This window comes from Macaca nemestrina, chromosome 8 (genome assembly GCF_043159975.1).
Source record: "Macaca nemestrina isolate mMacNem1 chromosome 8, mMacNem.hap1, whole genome shotgun sequence".
In the NCBI taxonomy this organism is placed as follows: Eukaryota; Metazoa; Chordata; class Mammalia; order Primates; family Cercopithecidae; genus Macaca; species Macaca nemestrina.
The window spans coordinates 46,288,468-46,305,646 of record NC_092132.1 but is presented as its reverse complement, the minus strand read 5'-3'; the positions used below and the strand labels follow the sequence as shown (position 1 = coordinate 46,305,646).

Below are 17,179 nucleotides of genomic sequence, written 5' to 3'. Positions count from 1 at the left end.
TATTGAATTGAAGGGCAAGAGTTGAGAGAGTCTTGACTCTTAATAAGAGCAGCCAAACATTCAGGGAGCTGGATTGGCCAGATGCATGAAAGGTGGGCACAAGTAAATAGCTGAAAATATATGGCTAAAAGCCAGTTATGTTTTTACATTTCAGACAAGCCATTGGTATCTAAATTTAAACTGCATTATATTCAGTTTTCATTATGGGGGGCATTGGCCTCTATTATTTTAGAGACAATTTGGTGTCTAAAAGAAGAGTCTTTTTATATAGTGACATTGTTTAGGAAGCCTGTTATCCCTAAAGGACCTATAGCAGGGCATTTTTCTTGCTTTTTGAATATTTTGATTTGTAACCGAAGTTCTTCTACCTTTAAGTTACCTCATTCTGTCTTACACGTAACTCTAGAAATGTAATGGTTTCAGCTATGAAAAGTAATGGTTTTGATGTGAATTGTAAGTTATTTATACCTAATTCCTAATGTGTCAGTATTGATCATACATCTTTTAAAATATGTATAAGATTAACATTGTATGTTTTATTTGATGTGACATTTAAATCTGTGGGCTTACAGAGTTTTAGTTGTATTACGTAGTCAAACTTTAAAATAATCTTTGCACTGAGTCATCTGGTTAAAAATATGTGAGTAATAAATCTAATTAAATTTTGGCTGGGCACGGTGGCTCACGCCTGTAATCCCAACACTTTGGGAGGCCGAGGCGGGTGGATCACGAGGTCAGGAGATCGAGACCATCCTGGCTAACATGGTGAAACCCCATCTCTACTAAAAATACAAAAAAAAAAATTAGCTGGGTGTGGTGGCGGGCGCCTGTAGTCCCAGCTACTAGGGAGGCTGAGGCAGGAGAATGGCGTGAACCCGGGAGGTGGAGCTTGCAGTGAGCTGAGATGATGCCACACTGCACTCGAGCCTGGGCGACTGAGACTCTGTCTCAAAAAAAAAAAAAAATCTAATTAATTTTTGTTCATGTGATGAAGACTAAAGATTGAACTATACTCTTTTGCATGAAATAATGGAAATGTATTTTTGTATAAAAGTATGAGAAGATATAGATATAAAAGTTTTGTGTATAAATAGGCCTTTCTAGTTTCTAAAGGTAATTAAATCCTGGAAAAATATTTCTTCTTTTTGTCTGAATACACAAAATGCATTATAAATTAAAAATCATTTTTATCACTTATAATAATGGATTCATGTGTACAAAAAAACTCTCATATAAGAGGTTGTACATGTTAGATAATGACACATGCCTATAGGTGGGGCTAATATCTTATTTAGAAAACAGTGTATGAGGAGATGGGGAATCCAGGAAGTAGGATTCTGTACCATGGAACATTGCCATAATGAATTTATTCTAGGAAAAGTTCAAAGCATGTAATACCTACTGTTCATTTCCATGGTCATTATAAAACTCTTAAGGCACCCTGTGATCATGTTACTTAAATAACCCAATTTTCAATAGACTTTGTAAGGTAAATTAGTAAAATGGAGTTTCCTCCAAAGTATACCCTCTCAGTCAATGCATGTTGTGTATAGAATTACTAGATACAAGTCAATTAGGTTTTGCAGAATAATTTTCTAAGAATGACAGTTTTGATTTTATATTGCTCGTTATAATATTAAATAACAGGAATAACTTTTAATTTAATGAAGTGCTTTTTATCAGTAATTTAGTATATGCATAAAGAAATACACATCGGCCAGGCTGTCTGTGTGCAGCTGATTGGGAATTTGTTTTAAGGCGTTAGGCTATAAGCCATAAAAATGAGATAAGAGTGATCTTAAAATATATACTTGGTATATCCAATTGATGCTTAAAATATAAATTTTGACTTCTTTTAGGTTCCACAAATCAACAAGACTTTTCTTCAGGGAAAAGTGAAGATTTGGGAACAGTTCAGGAGAAGTCCACCAAAAGCCTTGTTATAGGTCCTCTTGATTTTCGTTTGGATAGCAGTGCAGTGCATAGGATTTTGAAAATGATTGTGTGTGCCTTGGAACATGAATACGAACCATATAGCAGGCTAAAATCAGGTTTGTTTCTGGATTAATTCTGAATCTATTGCCATTTGTTTTGAATAATTATATAATGCAATTTGTGTTGTCTTGCTAACTTTACCTTTTTAGTGTAATTTGCCTGTTTGCAAGGACTTTGATATATGTAGCTGTTTATTTAAGGAATAAACTTGTGTGTAGAAGTTGGAGAGGTCAAGATTTGAAAGTTATTGCACAAGTACTTTATTTGCCAGTGTTTGTCAGTATTTTATTGCTATACCTTTTTGAAACTTTTTCTAGTGGATACTTGTAAATATGACTATTTTGTTTTCACATTAATGGATTGTAAGGAGCCAGATATAAAGTTGGGCTCTAAACACACAAATTTAACATTCAAGAAAACTTAGGCACTACTGTTTTTAAAAAAATTGCTGTACAACTAATTTTTTCTACATGGTAGATAGCTGTGGTTGTCATCGTTTCATAAAATACAAATTCCTTTTTAAAGAAGTAAAGCAATTCTAGAGTAGAGCATAATAGTGTAATGAGGAAGTATAACATAATGAAGAACTCACCCTGTGGAGTCAGACTATGGTTTAAAATTTGACCCTCACTTCTTAGTATCCTTAAGAAATTTAATTAACATCTTTGATATTTCATTTCTCTGTCTCCATAGTAAGTTTAGTTATTGTGACAGAGATGGCTAATTGTCTCCTCAATATCCAGTTTTTTTTCACAGTAATAGAAATTTCTGTAACAGAAATAAAGACTATACATTTAAGGGATAGTCATATGACTAGGTTCTGTCTACTGGGATGGGAGCAGAACTTTATGTGATGTTTTGGGCCATGACTTTAAAAGCAAAAGAGCATGCCTGCCTTTTCTTCTCTTCTTTCTTCTGGCTGGAAAGTGAATACAATGATATGGGCTGGACCTGCCATTTTAGATTCTGAAATTAAAGCTGCATACTGAGGATGATAGAGTAGCAAGATAAAAAGCACCTAGGTCCTCAGTACTGTGATGGCACCATGTCAGCCCTGGATCCTTTAGACTCAGATTGTTTCACAAAAGAAATAAGGGCTGAGCATGGTCACTCATATCTGTAATCCCAGTAGTTAGGGAGGCCAAGGCGGGAGGATTGCTCGAGCCCAGGAGTTTGAGACCATCTTGGACAACATGGCAAGACCCTGTCTCTACAAAAGATTAAAAAAAAAAAAAAATTAGCTGGGTGTGGTGGCATGAGCCTGTGGTCCCTGGGCCAAGGAGGGAGGATTGCTTGAGCCTGAAAGGTTGAGGCTGCAGTGAGCTGTGATTGTGCCACTGTGCTCCAGCCTGGCCAACACAAGACCCTGTCTCAAAAAAAAAAAAAAAAAAAAAAAAAAAAAAGCTTCTCTTTTTGTTAAAATTTCTATTACTTTACTTTTGTCCCAGCAACTTTACTGTTATCTTAAATGATACACTGATAGGATCTACTTCCAATGATTGTTCTGAGCACTAAATGAGATAGTGCATGTAAAAGCACTTAACACAGTGTACAGTAAGTACTTGACACATTCATGCATTCGTTTATTGTACCTTACTTGAATGCCTACCCTGTGCCAGATGTTCTTTATGTGCTAGGATAGTATAGCAAACAAGACATACAAAGCCTTTGGTCTCATGGAGCTTATATCCTCACGGGGTAGACAAATAGTAAACAAGTAAAAATATCATTTCAGTCATTGATAAATACTAGAGAAGAAAAATAAAAAAGTTTGAGGAAGAGTGCTTGAAACAGAAGGAGGGGAGAGCTGTTTTAGTAGGGACTTTAGGAAAGTTTTCTCTGGAGAGTTTATATGTGAGCTAACTTGTGAATGATGTAAGGGAGTGAATCATGCATGTATTTGTGAAAAGAGCGTTTTATGCAGACAAGTGCAAGAGCCTTGAGGTAGGAACAGTTTTGGCAGTATACAGGGATACAAACAGACTAGAATAGCTGAAGCACAATAAATGTTTGTAAGTCATAGAAGTAGACATCAATCACCCTGTCGGGTTTTAGGGACCACGTAGTCTGGATTTTATTCTAAATGTGATGGGAAGTCATTGGTAAGTTTAACTTATTATTTTAATATTAACTTATTATTAACTTATTATTTTAATAGTAAATAGTATGGTTGGCATATGTTTTCATTTAAAAATTTTAGATTTTCCTAGTTTTACTTGTACTCATTTGTGTGTATGTGTATTAAGTTGTATACAATTTCATCACCTTTGTAGGTTTGTGTGTTCACTACCATGGTCAAGAAAGTGAGCAGTTCCAATACCACAAGGATCTGGCATGTTGCTCTCTTACAACCACACCCACTTCCCTACCATGTTCCTTTCTCCTCCCTCTTTTCCAGGGGCTAGGGATAACATTTCTAAAATTTTATCATTTCAAAAATGTTAAATAAGTGAAATCATACAGTATGTAAGCTTTTGAGGTTGACTTATTTTGCTGAGCATAATTCTCTGGAGACTCATTCAAGTTGTTGCATGTATCAGTAGTTTGTTTCTTTTCCAGCTGAGTAGTATTCCCTTGTATACATATACTACAGTTTGTTAATTCCCTCACTTATGGAAGAATATTTGGGATTACTCTAGTTTGGGGCTATTACAAATAATGCTGCTCTGAACAGTTGTGTACTGGTTTTTGTGTGAACATTTCTTCAGGATAAATGCCCAGGTGTGCAATTGCTGGGTGATAGGGTAGTTGCATGTTTATTATTTTTTTTTCAAGAAACTACCAGGCTGTTTTCAGGAGTGGCCATACCATTTTACATCCCTATCCAATGATGACTGTGTGATCCAGCTTCTTTACATCTTCCCAGCATTTTGTTTTGTCACTGTTTTTTATTTTAGCCATTCTGATAGATGTGTAGTTTTAATTAGCAATCTGCCATCTCATTGTGGTTTTAAAGTTGTGTTTCCTTATTGGCTAATGATGTTGAACATCTTTTTATGTGCTTATTTGCCATTTTTATTTCTTCAGTGTACTGCATATGTCTTTTGCTCATTTAAAAAATTGGGTTAATCTAAAAGTTTTAATGTTTTTCATTTTATGCTGAAGTATGTCATCACTTTGAATTAATTTTTTACTTAAGGAGTGAGGTTTAGATAGGGGTTTATTTATGTGTCTTTGAATTTTCAGTTGCACCAGCACCATCCTTTCTTTACTGAACTGGTTTTGTACCTTTGTCAAAAATCAATTGAGCATATTTGTGTGGGTCTGTTTCTCAGTCCTCTAGTTTGTTTTCAGTTAATAGACCTATGATCTTTCCCACTGTCAGTACCATGCTGACTTAATTACTGTAACTCTGTGGTAAACCTTTATATTGGAGGGAGAAGTTACTCATTTTGGTTTTGAAGGAACATTTGCTTAGGTTAGAAATAACCTCATTATAACTTTCATTTACATGTATCTCTAATGGAATGTTGGGTTGGCTGTTTCGTTTTGTTTTTGTTTTGAGATGGGGTCTCGCTTTGTCAACGAGGCTGGAATACAGTGGTGTGATCATGGCTCACTGTAGCCTTGATATCCTAAAATCCAGTGAGTCTCCTGCCTCAGCCTCCTGAGTTTCTGGGACCATAGATGTGCACCTCCATGCCCAGCTAATCTTTTTTTTTTGTAGAGATGAAGTCTTACTATGTTGCCCAGGCTTATCTTGAACTCCTGGGCTCAAATAATGCTGCCTTGGCCTCCCAAAGCCCTGGGATTATAGGCATGAACCACTGTGCTGGCCCTTGATTCTTTTAATATAGATCTACTATTTATTTTTCTCATGTAAAAGTCCAAGTTGGTCATTATTCCAGGGAGACTGTTTTATGGGATTGTCTTAGACCCAGATTCCTTCTGTTTTATTGTTCTGCCAACCCCAGAGATATGCCATATATACATGGTCAATTATTGGGTCACCATTACAGTGTGTAATTTTAATCAGGAGGAAGGGGGAACAAGAGCATAAAGGAAGGTATGTAGTTTTATTTATTTATTTATTTATTTATTTAAGAAGTAGTCTTGCTCTGTTGCCTGGGCTGGAGTGCAGTGGCACGATCTCGGCTCACTGCAACCTCTGTCTCCCGGGTTCAAGACATTCTCCTGCCTCAGCCTCCTGAGTAGCTGGGATTACAGGCGGCTGCCACCATGCCCAGCTAATTTTTGTATTTTTAGTACAGATGGGATTTCACCATGTTGGCCAGGCTGCTCTTGAACTCCTGACCTCAAGTGATCCACCCACCTCGGCCTCCCAAAGTGCAGGGATTATAGACGTGAACCATCGCGCCTGGTCTAGTCTCATTTTAAGGACATGGCATTCTCATCCCATTGACCAAAATAGTGACATGTCCCTGCACCTAACTGCAAGGTAATCTCTAGGAGGAGTCCATATACCTGACTCGAATCCAGAGGGTTTTATTGCTAAATGAAAGAAGGAGAAAATGAATACTCCTGGGCAATTAGCAATCTCTGCCACAGTAGATGTATTCTGTGTGTGTGTGTGTGTGTGTGTGTGTGTGTGTGTGTGTGTGTGTAATCTGTATTTGAAGTTTTGAAGCAGTCTGTCATCTCAAAAATGTGATGTATATAAAGAACCTTCTAACTGACTTTATTTTAATATACGTGCAGTCCTCACTTGCCGTGATGGCTTGGGACTATAAAAAGATCGTGCAAAGTGATCTTTATCAGTGTGAAGAATTAAGTTGTTGCACAATCTTTAGAAATTCTTGTCAAAACATTAAACATTCTCTTACTGTTGGTTATAAATGTATAGAGAAATGAAAAAATTTTAAAAGGAATATTCAAAATTAAGCCATTTTATTTCTTTGAATAAACTTAAGAATTGTTCGAACAGTTTTTTTCTCCTTCTTGTATAACTTACAATATGACATGTCTCTCTTATGCCACCTTAGCAAATTTTCATACTCCTTTCTACGTTTGGATAATATTCTAACATTTTATCCTACACAGTCTGTGAGGGATTTCTCTGTTGCCCAGGCTGAAGTGCAGTGGCACAGTATTGACTCATGCAATCTCTGCCTCCTGGGTTCAAATGATTCTCCTGCCTCAGCCTCCTGAGGAGCTGGGATTACAGGTGTGCTTACCTGGCTAATTTTTTTTTTTTTTTTTAGTAGAGATGGGGAATCGCCATGTTGGCCAGACTTGTCTTGAACTTCTGACCTCAGGTGATCCGTCCAAGGTCCACCTTGGCCTCCCAAAGTACTGGGATTACAGGCGTAAGCCACTGTGTCCAGCCGAATTTTGCAAACTTAGCCACATCTATGTAACTAACTGTTTAAGAAACAGAAACTTACCAGCACTTCAGAAGTCTCCATTGTGTCCTCTTCTGGTTACTATTCTGACCTCAGGAGTAAACCACTGGCTGGGCATGGTGGCTCACTTTAAAGAAGTTTGCTGACCTTTGCTTTGTGTGCTTGCTCTATGCTTAGTATTCTCCAGTCTTTTTCATTTTAGCCATTCTAGTAGGTATGTAGTGCTATCACACTGTGACTTTACTTGCAATTACCTGATGTCTAATGATATCGAGTGCCTCAATGCAGGCACATACTTCTTTTTTTTTTGAGACGAAGTCTTACACTGTCGCCCAGGCTGGAGTGCAATAGTGCGATCTACACTAGTAGGATGCCTTCCCCTACTTATTATACTTATTTATACCCCAAATACCCTAGGCTCATTGAGCACCAGCTTTAGGTATCATTTTTGGCCACTGGATAGACCATCTTTTGCTTATTCAAGTCTTTTTTGCCCATTTATTGTCTATTTTTATAAGATAAATAATATTTTAATGTGAAATTATAGAAAAACACAATCTCAGAATAAAGATTGTCAATTTTTTTTTTTTTTTTTTTTTCTTGAGACAGTTTTTCTCCTGTTGCTCAGGCTGGAGTGCCATGGTGTGATCTCAGCTCCCTGCAACCTCTGCTTCCTGGGTTCAAGCAATTCTCCTGCCTCAGCCTCCTGAATAGCTGGGATTACAGGTGTCTGCCACCATCCCTGGCTAATTTTTGTATTTTTGGTAGGGATGGAGTTTCACCATATTGACCAGGCTGGTTTCGAACTCCTGACCTCAGATGATCCACCTGCCTCAGCCTCCCAAAATGCTGGGATTACAGGTGTGAGATTGTCTATTTCTTAACAATTTTTAGAAGGTTTTTTATTTTTGTTTTTAATATGCTGTAGATACAAGTCCCTCATGGAGCTGGATCTTCCCCCTCCCCATCCGTCTGTGGCAAATATTTTATCTCAGTCTGTGTCTTGCCTTTTCATTATCTCAATGATATTTTAATGAACAAAAGCTGTTATTCTTTTAAAGAAAGAAAATGGGGATTTCTTAAAGATATATTAAAATAAAAAACTGGTAAATTTTTAAATAACGAAGACATACATTTACATTCGAGAATAGTGTAACTTACATTTGTTAAAGGTAACTTGTTGTTTTATACCTGCTTCATTGTTGAAAAGAAAAACAGGATTTGACCTTATAGTTTGGAGAACTCATTCATTTTTTAGTTGTTTAAGAATATTAATTATTTAAAAATATTCTTTATTAAGTTTTTATCATTTTAATTTTAGATATTAAGGATGAAAATGAAACAATACTGAATCCTGAAGAGGTAGCTTTTCTAGAGGAATATATTCCTACTCGACATACAAGTGTTACTCTCCTCAAATGTACCTGCACAATTTCCATGGCTGAATTCAACTTGCTGGACCATTTGCTACCTGTCATTATGGGAGAAAAGGTATATTTTGTGATTTGCTATATTTTTTCCCCTCATATATGGATTTTTTTTTTTTTTGTCATTTATTGAAAGAATATCTGCAGCTGGGCACAGTGGCTTGAGCCTGTAATCCTGGAAATTCAGGAGGCTGGGGTAGGATACATACTTGAGGCCAAGAGTTTGAGACCAGCCTAGGCCACATAGCAATCAATACCTTGTCTCTAAAATAAAATAAAATAAAATAAAATAAAATAAAATAAAATAAAATAAAATAAAAAGTTAGGCATGGTGGCACATGCCTGTATTCCCAGCTCTCCAGGAGGCTGAGGTGGGAGGACTGCTTGAACCCAGAAGTTTGAGGCTGCAGTGAACTATGATCACGCCACTACACTTCAGCCTGGGTGTCACAGTGTGACCCTGTCTCAAAAAAAAAAAAAGAAAAAGATAGAAGTGTCTGCTTATATAGTTATCCATGATGAAGTAAAAGCAATGTAACTATGAACTAAAAATTAACTATGTTAATTTTTAAAATGTAATTTTAAATTTATATTTTTAATAAAATAAACTTGAGCTTGAGGGTGTATAAAGAAATGTTGAAGAATATGGGTGTAGAAGTCAGACCGTATACCAGCTATAATGCCACAGACAATTACTTTATATCTCTAAGCCTTGTTTTCCTCTTCTCAGAAAGAGAACAATTATATTTTTTCAAGCAGACTGACTATTTTAGTTTTAGCCAGTAAAACTGTCAGCCTGCCTAGATTCAGACAGTTTATTACTTACATAGACAGCAGAAGCAAAGTCAGTAATGGTGCAAGCTCCCCTGTCCCTTGTTCCATAGGACAACCTGTAACCAAAGGGCCAAATGACTTCTATTGGTATATCGTGGGGTACCCTGTTGGCAACAATTCAGTTTCATACTGCAGCTAAGCAGTGGTGTAGCTTAGCATACGTCGAAAGCCCATAACTCAGCTGAATGAGGAATGCTGATGAGACACTGTTTCATGGCAGCCTCTCTCAAGATGGGAAGGTGAATGAGAAATGCTCTTTTAGCAGCTCCTCACAAGACCACATATTATCCTCTGTTTTTAGGGTATCACAGGATATTCTACCAAGATCTGCTGTGGTTGAGTATTGCCTTCATGGCATGGATTTGTATAACATTATCAGGATGCTGGTACAGACCAGTCCCACCACAGTACTTAGCTCCTAGGATTATTTTAAATATTCATTGAAATAATGTATGTAAACTATTTTGCATGTATTAGGAACTGAGTGATGTCTGCTATAATTGTTGAGAATGCTTAATATTTGTTCATGGTCCGTGTACAATGTGTTGCTTTCTGAATTTAACTTATACATACAAGGCCTTATTTGTTTGTTTGCTTTTTGAGACGGACTCTTGCTCTGTTGCCTAGGCTGGAGTGCAGTGGTGAAATCTCGGCTCACTGCAACCTACGCCTCCTGGATTCATGCAACTCTCCTGTCTCAGACTCCTGAGTAGCTTGGACTATGGGCGCATGCCACCACACCCGACTAATTTTTATATTTTTAGTAGAGACAGGGTTTCACCATATTGGTCAGGCAGGTCTTGAACTCCTGACCTCAGGCGATCCACCCGCCTCAGCCTTCCAAAGTGCTGGGATTACAGGCATGAGCCACCACACCCGGCCTATCTCTCTTTTTTGGGATATATTTCTTTTGATGTTCGTATAATGATCAGGGTCCCCAACTCCTGAGATGTGGACCAATACTGGTTAGTTGCCTGTTAGGAGCCGAGTTTCAGAGGAGGTGGTGAGTGGTGGGTGAGCGAGCATTACCACCTGAGCTGTGCCTCCTGTGAGATCAGCGACGGCATTCAATTCTCATAGGAGCACAAACTCTACTGTGAACTGTGCATGCAAGGGATCTAGGTTGGCACTCCTTATGAGAATCTAATACCTAATGACCTGAGGTGGAACAATTTCATTCTGAAACCATACCCCTTCTCCTGTGGAAAAATTGTCTTCCATGAAACTAATCCTTGATGCCAAAAAGGTTGGTGTCCGCTGATAGTGATGACCATAGAAATAAAAAGTGTCCTAACTGTAAAGAAGAAGTTATGTGAAGGAATTAGCTATATGCATTAACTTTATTTTTGCTCCCTATTGGCCACTCATAATTAAGTATGGCAGTGTATTATGATTAAGAGATCATGTAGAGAAAATTTCACTGGAGACATTTAAATTTGTCTGCATTTTATAATTTCTGTTTTTGCTATCATCTGATTTTTTTAAATAGATACTATTTTTTAGAGTAGTTTTAGATTCACAAAGCAGAGTGAAAGTGGTACAGAGATTTTTCATAAACTCACCCCCCACATACATAGCTTCCCCCATTGTCAACATCCCTCAACAGAATAGTATATTTGTTATAATTGATGAACCTATATTGACACATCATTATCACCCAGAGTCCACAGTTTATATTAGGGTTCACTCTTGGTGTTTTATGTTCTATGAGTGTTGACTCATGTATAATTATCTACTATGGCAATATCACATAGAGTAGTTTCAATTCCCAAAAAATTCTTTGTGCTCTGCCTATTCATCTCTTCTCCCTAACCACTGGCAACCACTGATCTTTTTACTTTCCTCACAGTTTTGCCTTTTCTAGACTGTCATATAGTTGGAATCATATAGTATGTAGCCTTTTCACATTGGCTTCTTTTACTTAGTAATATGGATTTAAGGTTCCTCTTTGGCTTTTCATGACTTGATAGCTGATTTCTTCTTTGCACTTACTAATACTCCATTATGGATGTACCACAATTTGCTTATCCATTCATCTACTGAAGGACATCTTGGTTGCTTTCAAGTTTTGAGAGTTGTGAGTAAAACAGGCATATACATCCATGTGCAAGTTTTGGTGTGGGCATGTTTTGTAAGAAGCTGCCAAATTGTCTTCCAAAGTGGCAGTATGATTTTGCATTCCTGCCAGGAGTGAATAAGAGTTCCTGTTTCTACACAGCCCTACCAACATTTGATGTTGCTAGTGCTTCGGTTCTTTGTTATTCTAAGACATGTGTAATGGTGTCTCGTTGTTTTTAGTTTTATTTCCTTGATGACATATGGTGTGGAACATCATTTCATATGCTTATTTGCCATCTGTATATCTTCTTTGGTGAGGTATCTCTTCAGATCTATTCCCCATTTTTTAAGAGTTGTTTGTTTTCTTAATATTGAATTTTAAGGATTCCTTGTACATTTTGGGTAACAGTCCTTTATCAGATAGGTCTTTTGCAAATATTTTCCCCCAATCTGTGGCTTGTCTTTTAATTTTCTTGTATTTTGCAGAGCAGAAATTTTGAAATTTTAGTGAAGTCCTGCTTATCAATTCTTTGTTTTATAGATTGTGCCTCTGGTGTTATATCTAAAAGTCATCACTATACCCAAGGTCATCAGCTTGTATCTTTTAAGAATTGGTCCATCTCATCTAGGTTATCAAATTTGTAGGCATAGAGTTTATAGTATTTCTTTCTTTTTATTTTTGAGACGGAATTTCACTTTGTTGCCCAGGCTGGAGTGCAATGGCATGATCTCGGCTCACAGCAACCTCTGCCTCCTGGGTTCAAGCGATTCTCCTTGCTCAGCCTACTGAGTAGTTGGGATTACAGGCATGCGCCACTATGCCTGGCTAATTTTGTATTTTTAGTAGAGACGGGGTTTCTCTGTGTTGGTCAGGCTGGTCTTGAACTCCCAACCTCAGGTGATCTGCTCACCTTGGCGTCCCAAAGTGCTGCGATTATAGGCGTGGGCTACCGCACCTGGCCTGTCTTTAGTATTTTAAAAATTATCATTTTAGTGTCTTTGGAATTCGTAACAATGTTCCTCTTTCATTTCTAACATTAGGATTTGTATCCTCTTACTCTTTTTCTCAACCTGGCTAGAGAGGCTTATACTGATTTTTATTGAGCCAGCTTTTGGTTTTGTTTCTCTGTTGATTTTCTGTTTTCAATTTCATTGATTTCTGTTTTGATTTTAATTCTTTTCTTCTTATTTTGGATTTATTTAATTTCCTAAAGTGTAAGCTTAGGTGATTGATTTTAGATTTTCCTTTTTTGTAATATATGAACTCAATACTATAAACTTCCGTCTAAGCATTGCTTTCACTACACGCTACAAATTTTGATAAGTTGGATTTTTGTTTTCATTTAATTCAAAGTATTTTTTATTTCTCTTGAGATTTTTTCTTTGACTTGTGTTCTTTAGAAGTATGTTTTTAAATCTCCAAATATTTTGACATTTTTTAGTTATGTTACTGATTTTTAGTTTAATTCCATTATGGTCTGATAGCAGACATTGTATGATTTCTTTTAAATTTGTTTAGGTGTGCTTTATGGCTTAGAATGTGTCTGTGTTGGTGACTATTCTATGTAAGCTTTAGAAGAATGTGTACTCTGTTGTTGCTGTATGAAGCAGTCCACTGATGTGTATTATATCTGGTTGATTATAAATTCAATTATGTCCTTACTGATTTTCTGTCTGTTGGAACTAATTATATCTGATAGAGGGATATTGAAGTCTCCAACTAAAATAGTGGGTTTGTCGAGTTTTTTCCCTGAAATTTTATCACTCTTTGCTTTATGTATTTTGACACTGTGTCTTTAGGCACATCCATGTTAGGGACCGATGTCTTTTTACAGAATTGACACCTTTATCATTACTTAATCCCTTCTTTATCTCTGATTGCTTTCCCTGGTCTGATTTTTGTTCTGTCTGAAATTAATATAGCCATTCCACTCTCTTTTGATTAGTTTTAGTATGGTATGTGTTTCTCTATTTTCTTTTAATCTACACATGTCTTCATATTTAAAGTGGGTTTTGACTGGGTGTGGTGGCTCATGCTTGTAATCCCAGCGCTTTGGGAGGCAGAAGTGGACTGATCGCTTGAGCCCAGAAGTTTGAGACCAACTTGGGTGAAACCCTGTCTCTACAAAAAAATACAAAAATTAGCTAGGCATGCTGGTGTGTGTCTGTAGTTCCAGCTACTTGGGAGGCTGAGTTGAGAGGATCACCTGAGCCCTGGAGGTTGAGGCTGCAGTGAGCCATGATTGCACCACTGCACTCCAGCCTGGGTGACAGAGTGAGACCCTGTCTCAAATAAGTACATATGAAATTTTTTTTTAAAAAGTAGGTTTTTTTTCGTAGACAATATATAGTTGGGTCTTGTATCTTTAGCTGCCTTGACAATCTGTCTTTTAATTGATGCATTTAGACCATTGATAAGAAGTTATTATTGATATAATTGGACTAATATCAACCATACTTCTTGCCATTTTCTAGTTTTTGCCCTTGTTATTTGTTCCTGATTTTATCTTCCACTCTTTTTTGGCCTTTTGTGGTTTTAATTGAGCATTTCATATTATTTGATTTTCTCTCCTCTATTAACCTACCTGTTATACTTCTTTTTAGTGTTTGTCCTAGAATTTGCATTATATTTTTACAGCTAATTCAAGTCCACTTTCAAATAACACCATACCACTTTACAGGTAGTCAGAGTTTCTTATAGTAAAAGAAATACTAATTCTGCCATCCTGTTTCTTGTATCATTGCTGTAATTCATTTTACTTTTATGTAAGCATTCATAAGCCTGCTACACACAATCATACATAATTAAATACATATTACTGTTATTATTTTGACCAAATTTATTAGATCAATTAAGAATAATAAAAATTAAAAGTCTTTTTTTTTTTTACCTTTTGCCTTTTCTGATGCTGTTTTTTTTTAATGTAGATGTGAAATTCTGACCTTTATCATTTTTCTTCTCTCTGAAGAATTTTTTTTAACACTTCTAATAAGGCAGATATACTGGAAACAAATTCTCTGAATTTTTTTTTTTTTTTTGTCTGAGAAAGTCTTTTTTTCTCCTTTTGAAGGATAATTTCATGGAGTATGGAATTCTAGGTTTGTAGGTTTTTTTCCTCTTAAAATACTTTATTTTACTCTCTTCTTGCTTACGTCATTTTTGAGTGGCGGTCAAGTGTAATTCATATCATTGCTCCTCTATAAGTAAGATGTATTTTTTTCTGTGGATTTTTTTGGGGGACTTTATCTTTGATTTCTGTGATTTGAAAATGATGTGTCTGTGTGTGGGACTTTTTTTTTTTTTTTTTTTTTTCCGTTTATCCTGCTTGGTGTTCTCTGAGTTTCCTGGGTTTCTGGTTTGGTGTCTGACATTAATTTGAGGAAACTCTCAGTCATTATTGTTTCAGATGTTTCTTCCGTTTCTTTCTCTCTTTTCTTCTCTTGTGGAATTCTTATTACGTGTATGTTACATCTTTTGTAGTTGTCCCACAGTTCTTAAATATTCTGGGGTTTTTTGGGTTTGCTTTTCAGTTTTGGCAATTTCTACTGAGATACCTTCAAGCTTAGAGATTCTTTTGTTCGCCGTGTCTGCTCTTCCAGTATGCCTGTCAAAGGGAAAAATGCTAACAAGGAGGCCTTACTCAGATGGCAGCCCACAAATTTGTATAAAATTTCATTTAGATTGTTGGCTAGTTCCTAAGCTGCCCGTGTGTAATGCAAGACTTCAGGAAACCCAGCAGAAAGCAAAGTATAAATTTGACTATTTGCATGGTACTGTGCATCTGCAATTAGAGTTCAGGCACTGCCACGTTAGCACCTGGGCCTTCCTTTGAGACCTTATAAGGGCCACACCGTAGGAATAAATACAGATTGAAATAGATTAGTCTAAGAAAGCCTAATTCCAGTCCTGAATAGGACCATGATGATATACTTGTATTCTGTTTGCTTGCCAAAGAATAGTTAACTTACTTTAGGGGAAGATAGCATTATCAAAGCCATTATAATTTTTTATCCATGATGTTATCTGCTTGATACAAAATTATGAGGTATACTAAAAATAGAACCAATTGAATTAAATATAAAAAATCAGTAATATAAATAGACTTAGAGATGATTAAGGTATTAGAGTTGTTAGACATGGACTTTATGGTTAATTGCTTAAGGAAAAAGGCAAAAAGGTGGAAGATTTCCAGAGAGACCTCAATCCATTAAAAAAAGCACCAAATTAAATTGTGAAACTGGAAAATGTAAGGATACAGGTTTGAAGGAAAAGGATGGAAAAAATATACCATTTAAATGCTAACCAAAAGAAAGATAGCCTGGCTGTTTTACTAAGAGATAAAGTTGATTTTAAGGTAAGAAGTATTACTAGAAATAAAGAGAGCCACTTCATAATGATAAAAGTGTGAACTGAAAGAAAGAACAACACAGATAATTCTCACAGGTGTAATCTTGAGTGAAAAATTATATACCATGTGATTTCATTTATATGAAGTTCAAGAAAAGAGAAAACTAATCTGTGGCGATTGAAGTGATTAGCTACGTCTGTTGAGGATTTAGTATTGCCTTGAAAGGGACATGGCACAGCCTTGTAGGGTGCTTCAGATGGGTGGTGGTTACAGATGTAAAAATTCATTCAGCTCTAACCTTCAGATTTGTGTGCTTTATTCTGTGTTATTTTTAGTAATCCCAAGAAAATCACTTAAAAAAGCAACGTAATTCCTAAATAAATGGTGGTTTTAAAATTATTGGTAATGAGTAAAAAATCAGGATTGTATTTTCAACTTAGTTTTAAGCACAGTGATTCTCAGTAATGGCACTTTTGGTTTTTTGGATTGGAGAATTATTATGTAGCATTTACCATCTTTGGCCAATACCTGCTAAAGGCCAATATTATTGTAACAATGAAAGACAGACAAAGCAATGAAACTGCTCTTCTTGCATTTTTTCTTATTCTTCTGGATGGAAAGTCATGGTGTTCCTCATTGAGAACCACAGGTAGAGCATTTTAAGGGAGTGAGTGAGTGAGTGAGTTCTAGGATGGGTCATTTGCCACTCAGCGTACATACGCTGGACATCTTGAAACTTACCTGTATTTATTTGAAAGCTCAGAAAGATTCTGTAAAACTGAGAATACTGTGCCATCCTCAAGATTCTTAGGACTTTGTGAGCCCTTAACATGTGTATTGTTAGTAGATATGGTACAGATCAGGAATTTTTCTTTCCTGCAAACATTGCTTATGGTGAATGTTTTTGACATAGTGTGGTATAGTCCATTTAGTTCCTTAGTCAGCTAAATGTGAATAAAAGAGATTAAAATAAAATATGCTGACTCTTGGATATATAGATCCATTTTGGAATAATTAAGCTTAATACAATATCTTCATCATACTGAGGCATGTAGTGATACTATTCTAGTTGACTGAAAAAGAAAAAAACTTGAACTGAAAGGGCAATGATAAATTTGCAAAAAATATGCATTCTTTGAAGTCTGGGACATATTTAATATATATAGAAAGACATTTGTTATTTGGTTATGGCAAGAGAGTTCTATAGAAAGGC

At 36.2% G+C, this 17,179-nt stretch overlaps 1 protein-coding gene across 9 annotated transcripts in view; it reads left to right on the top strand.

Moving 5' to 3' along the window:
• Positions 1-17,179, top strand: part of LOC105476071 (vacuolar protein sorting 13 homolog B) — an 859,286-nt gene that overhangs the window by 118,680 nt on the left and 723,427 nt on the right. For all 9 annotated transcript variants that reach the window (XR_003016738.2, XM_011731700.3, XM_011731704.3 and 6 more), the window contains 2 exons: positions 1,860-2,051; positions 8,620-8,789. Coding sequence is in view for 8 of the 9 variants with exons in the window: in XM_011731700.3 (XP_011730002.2) it covers positions 1,860-2,051; positions 8,620-8,789 (362 nt within the window). In the remaining variant the exon portion in view is untranslated. The remainder of the gene's footprint in view (positions 1-1,859; positions 2,052-8,619; positions 8,790-17,179) is intronic.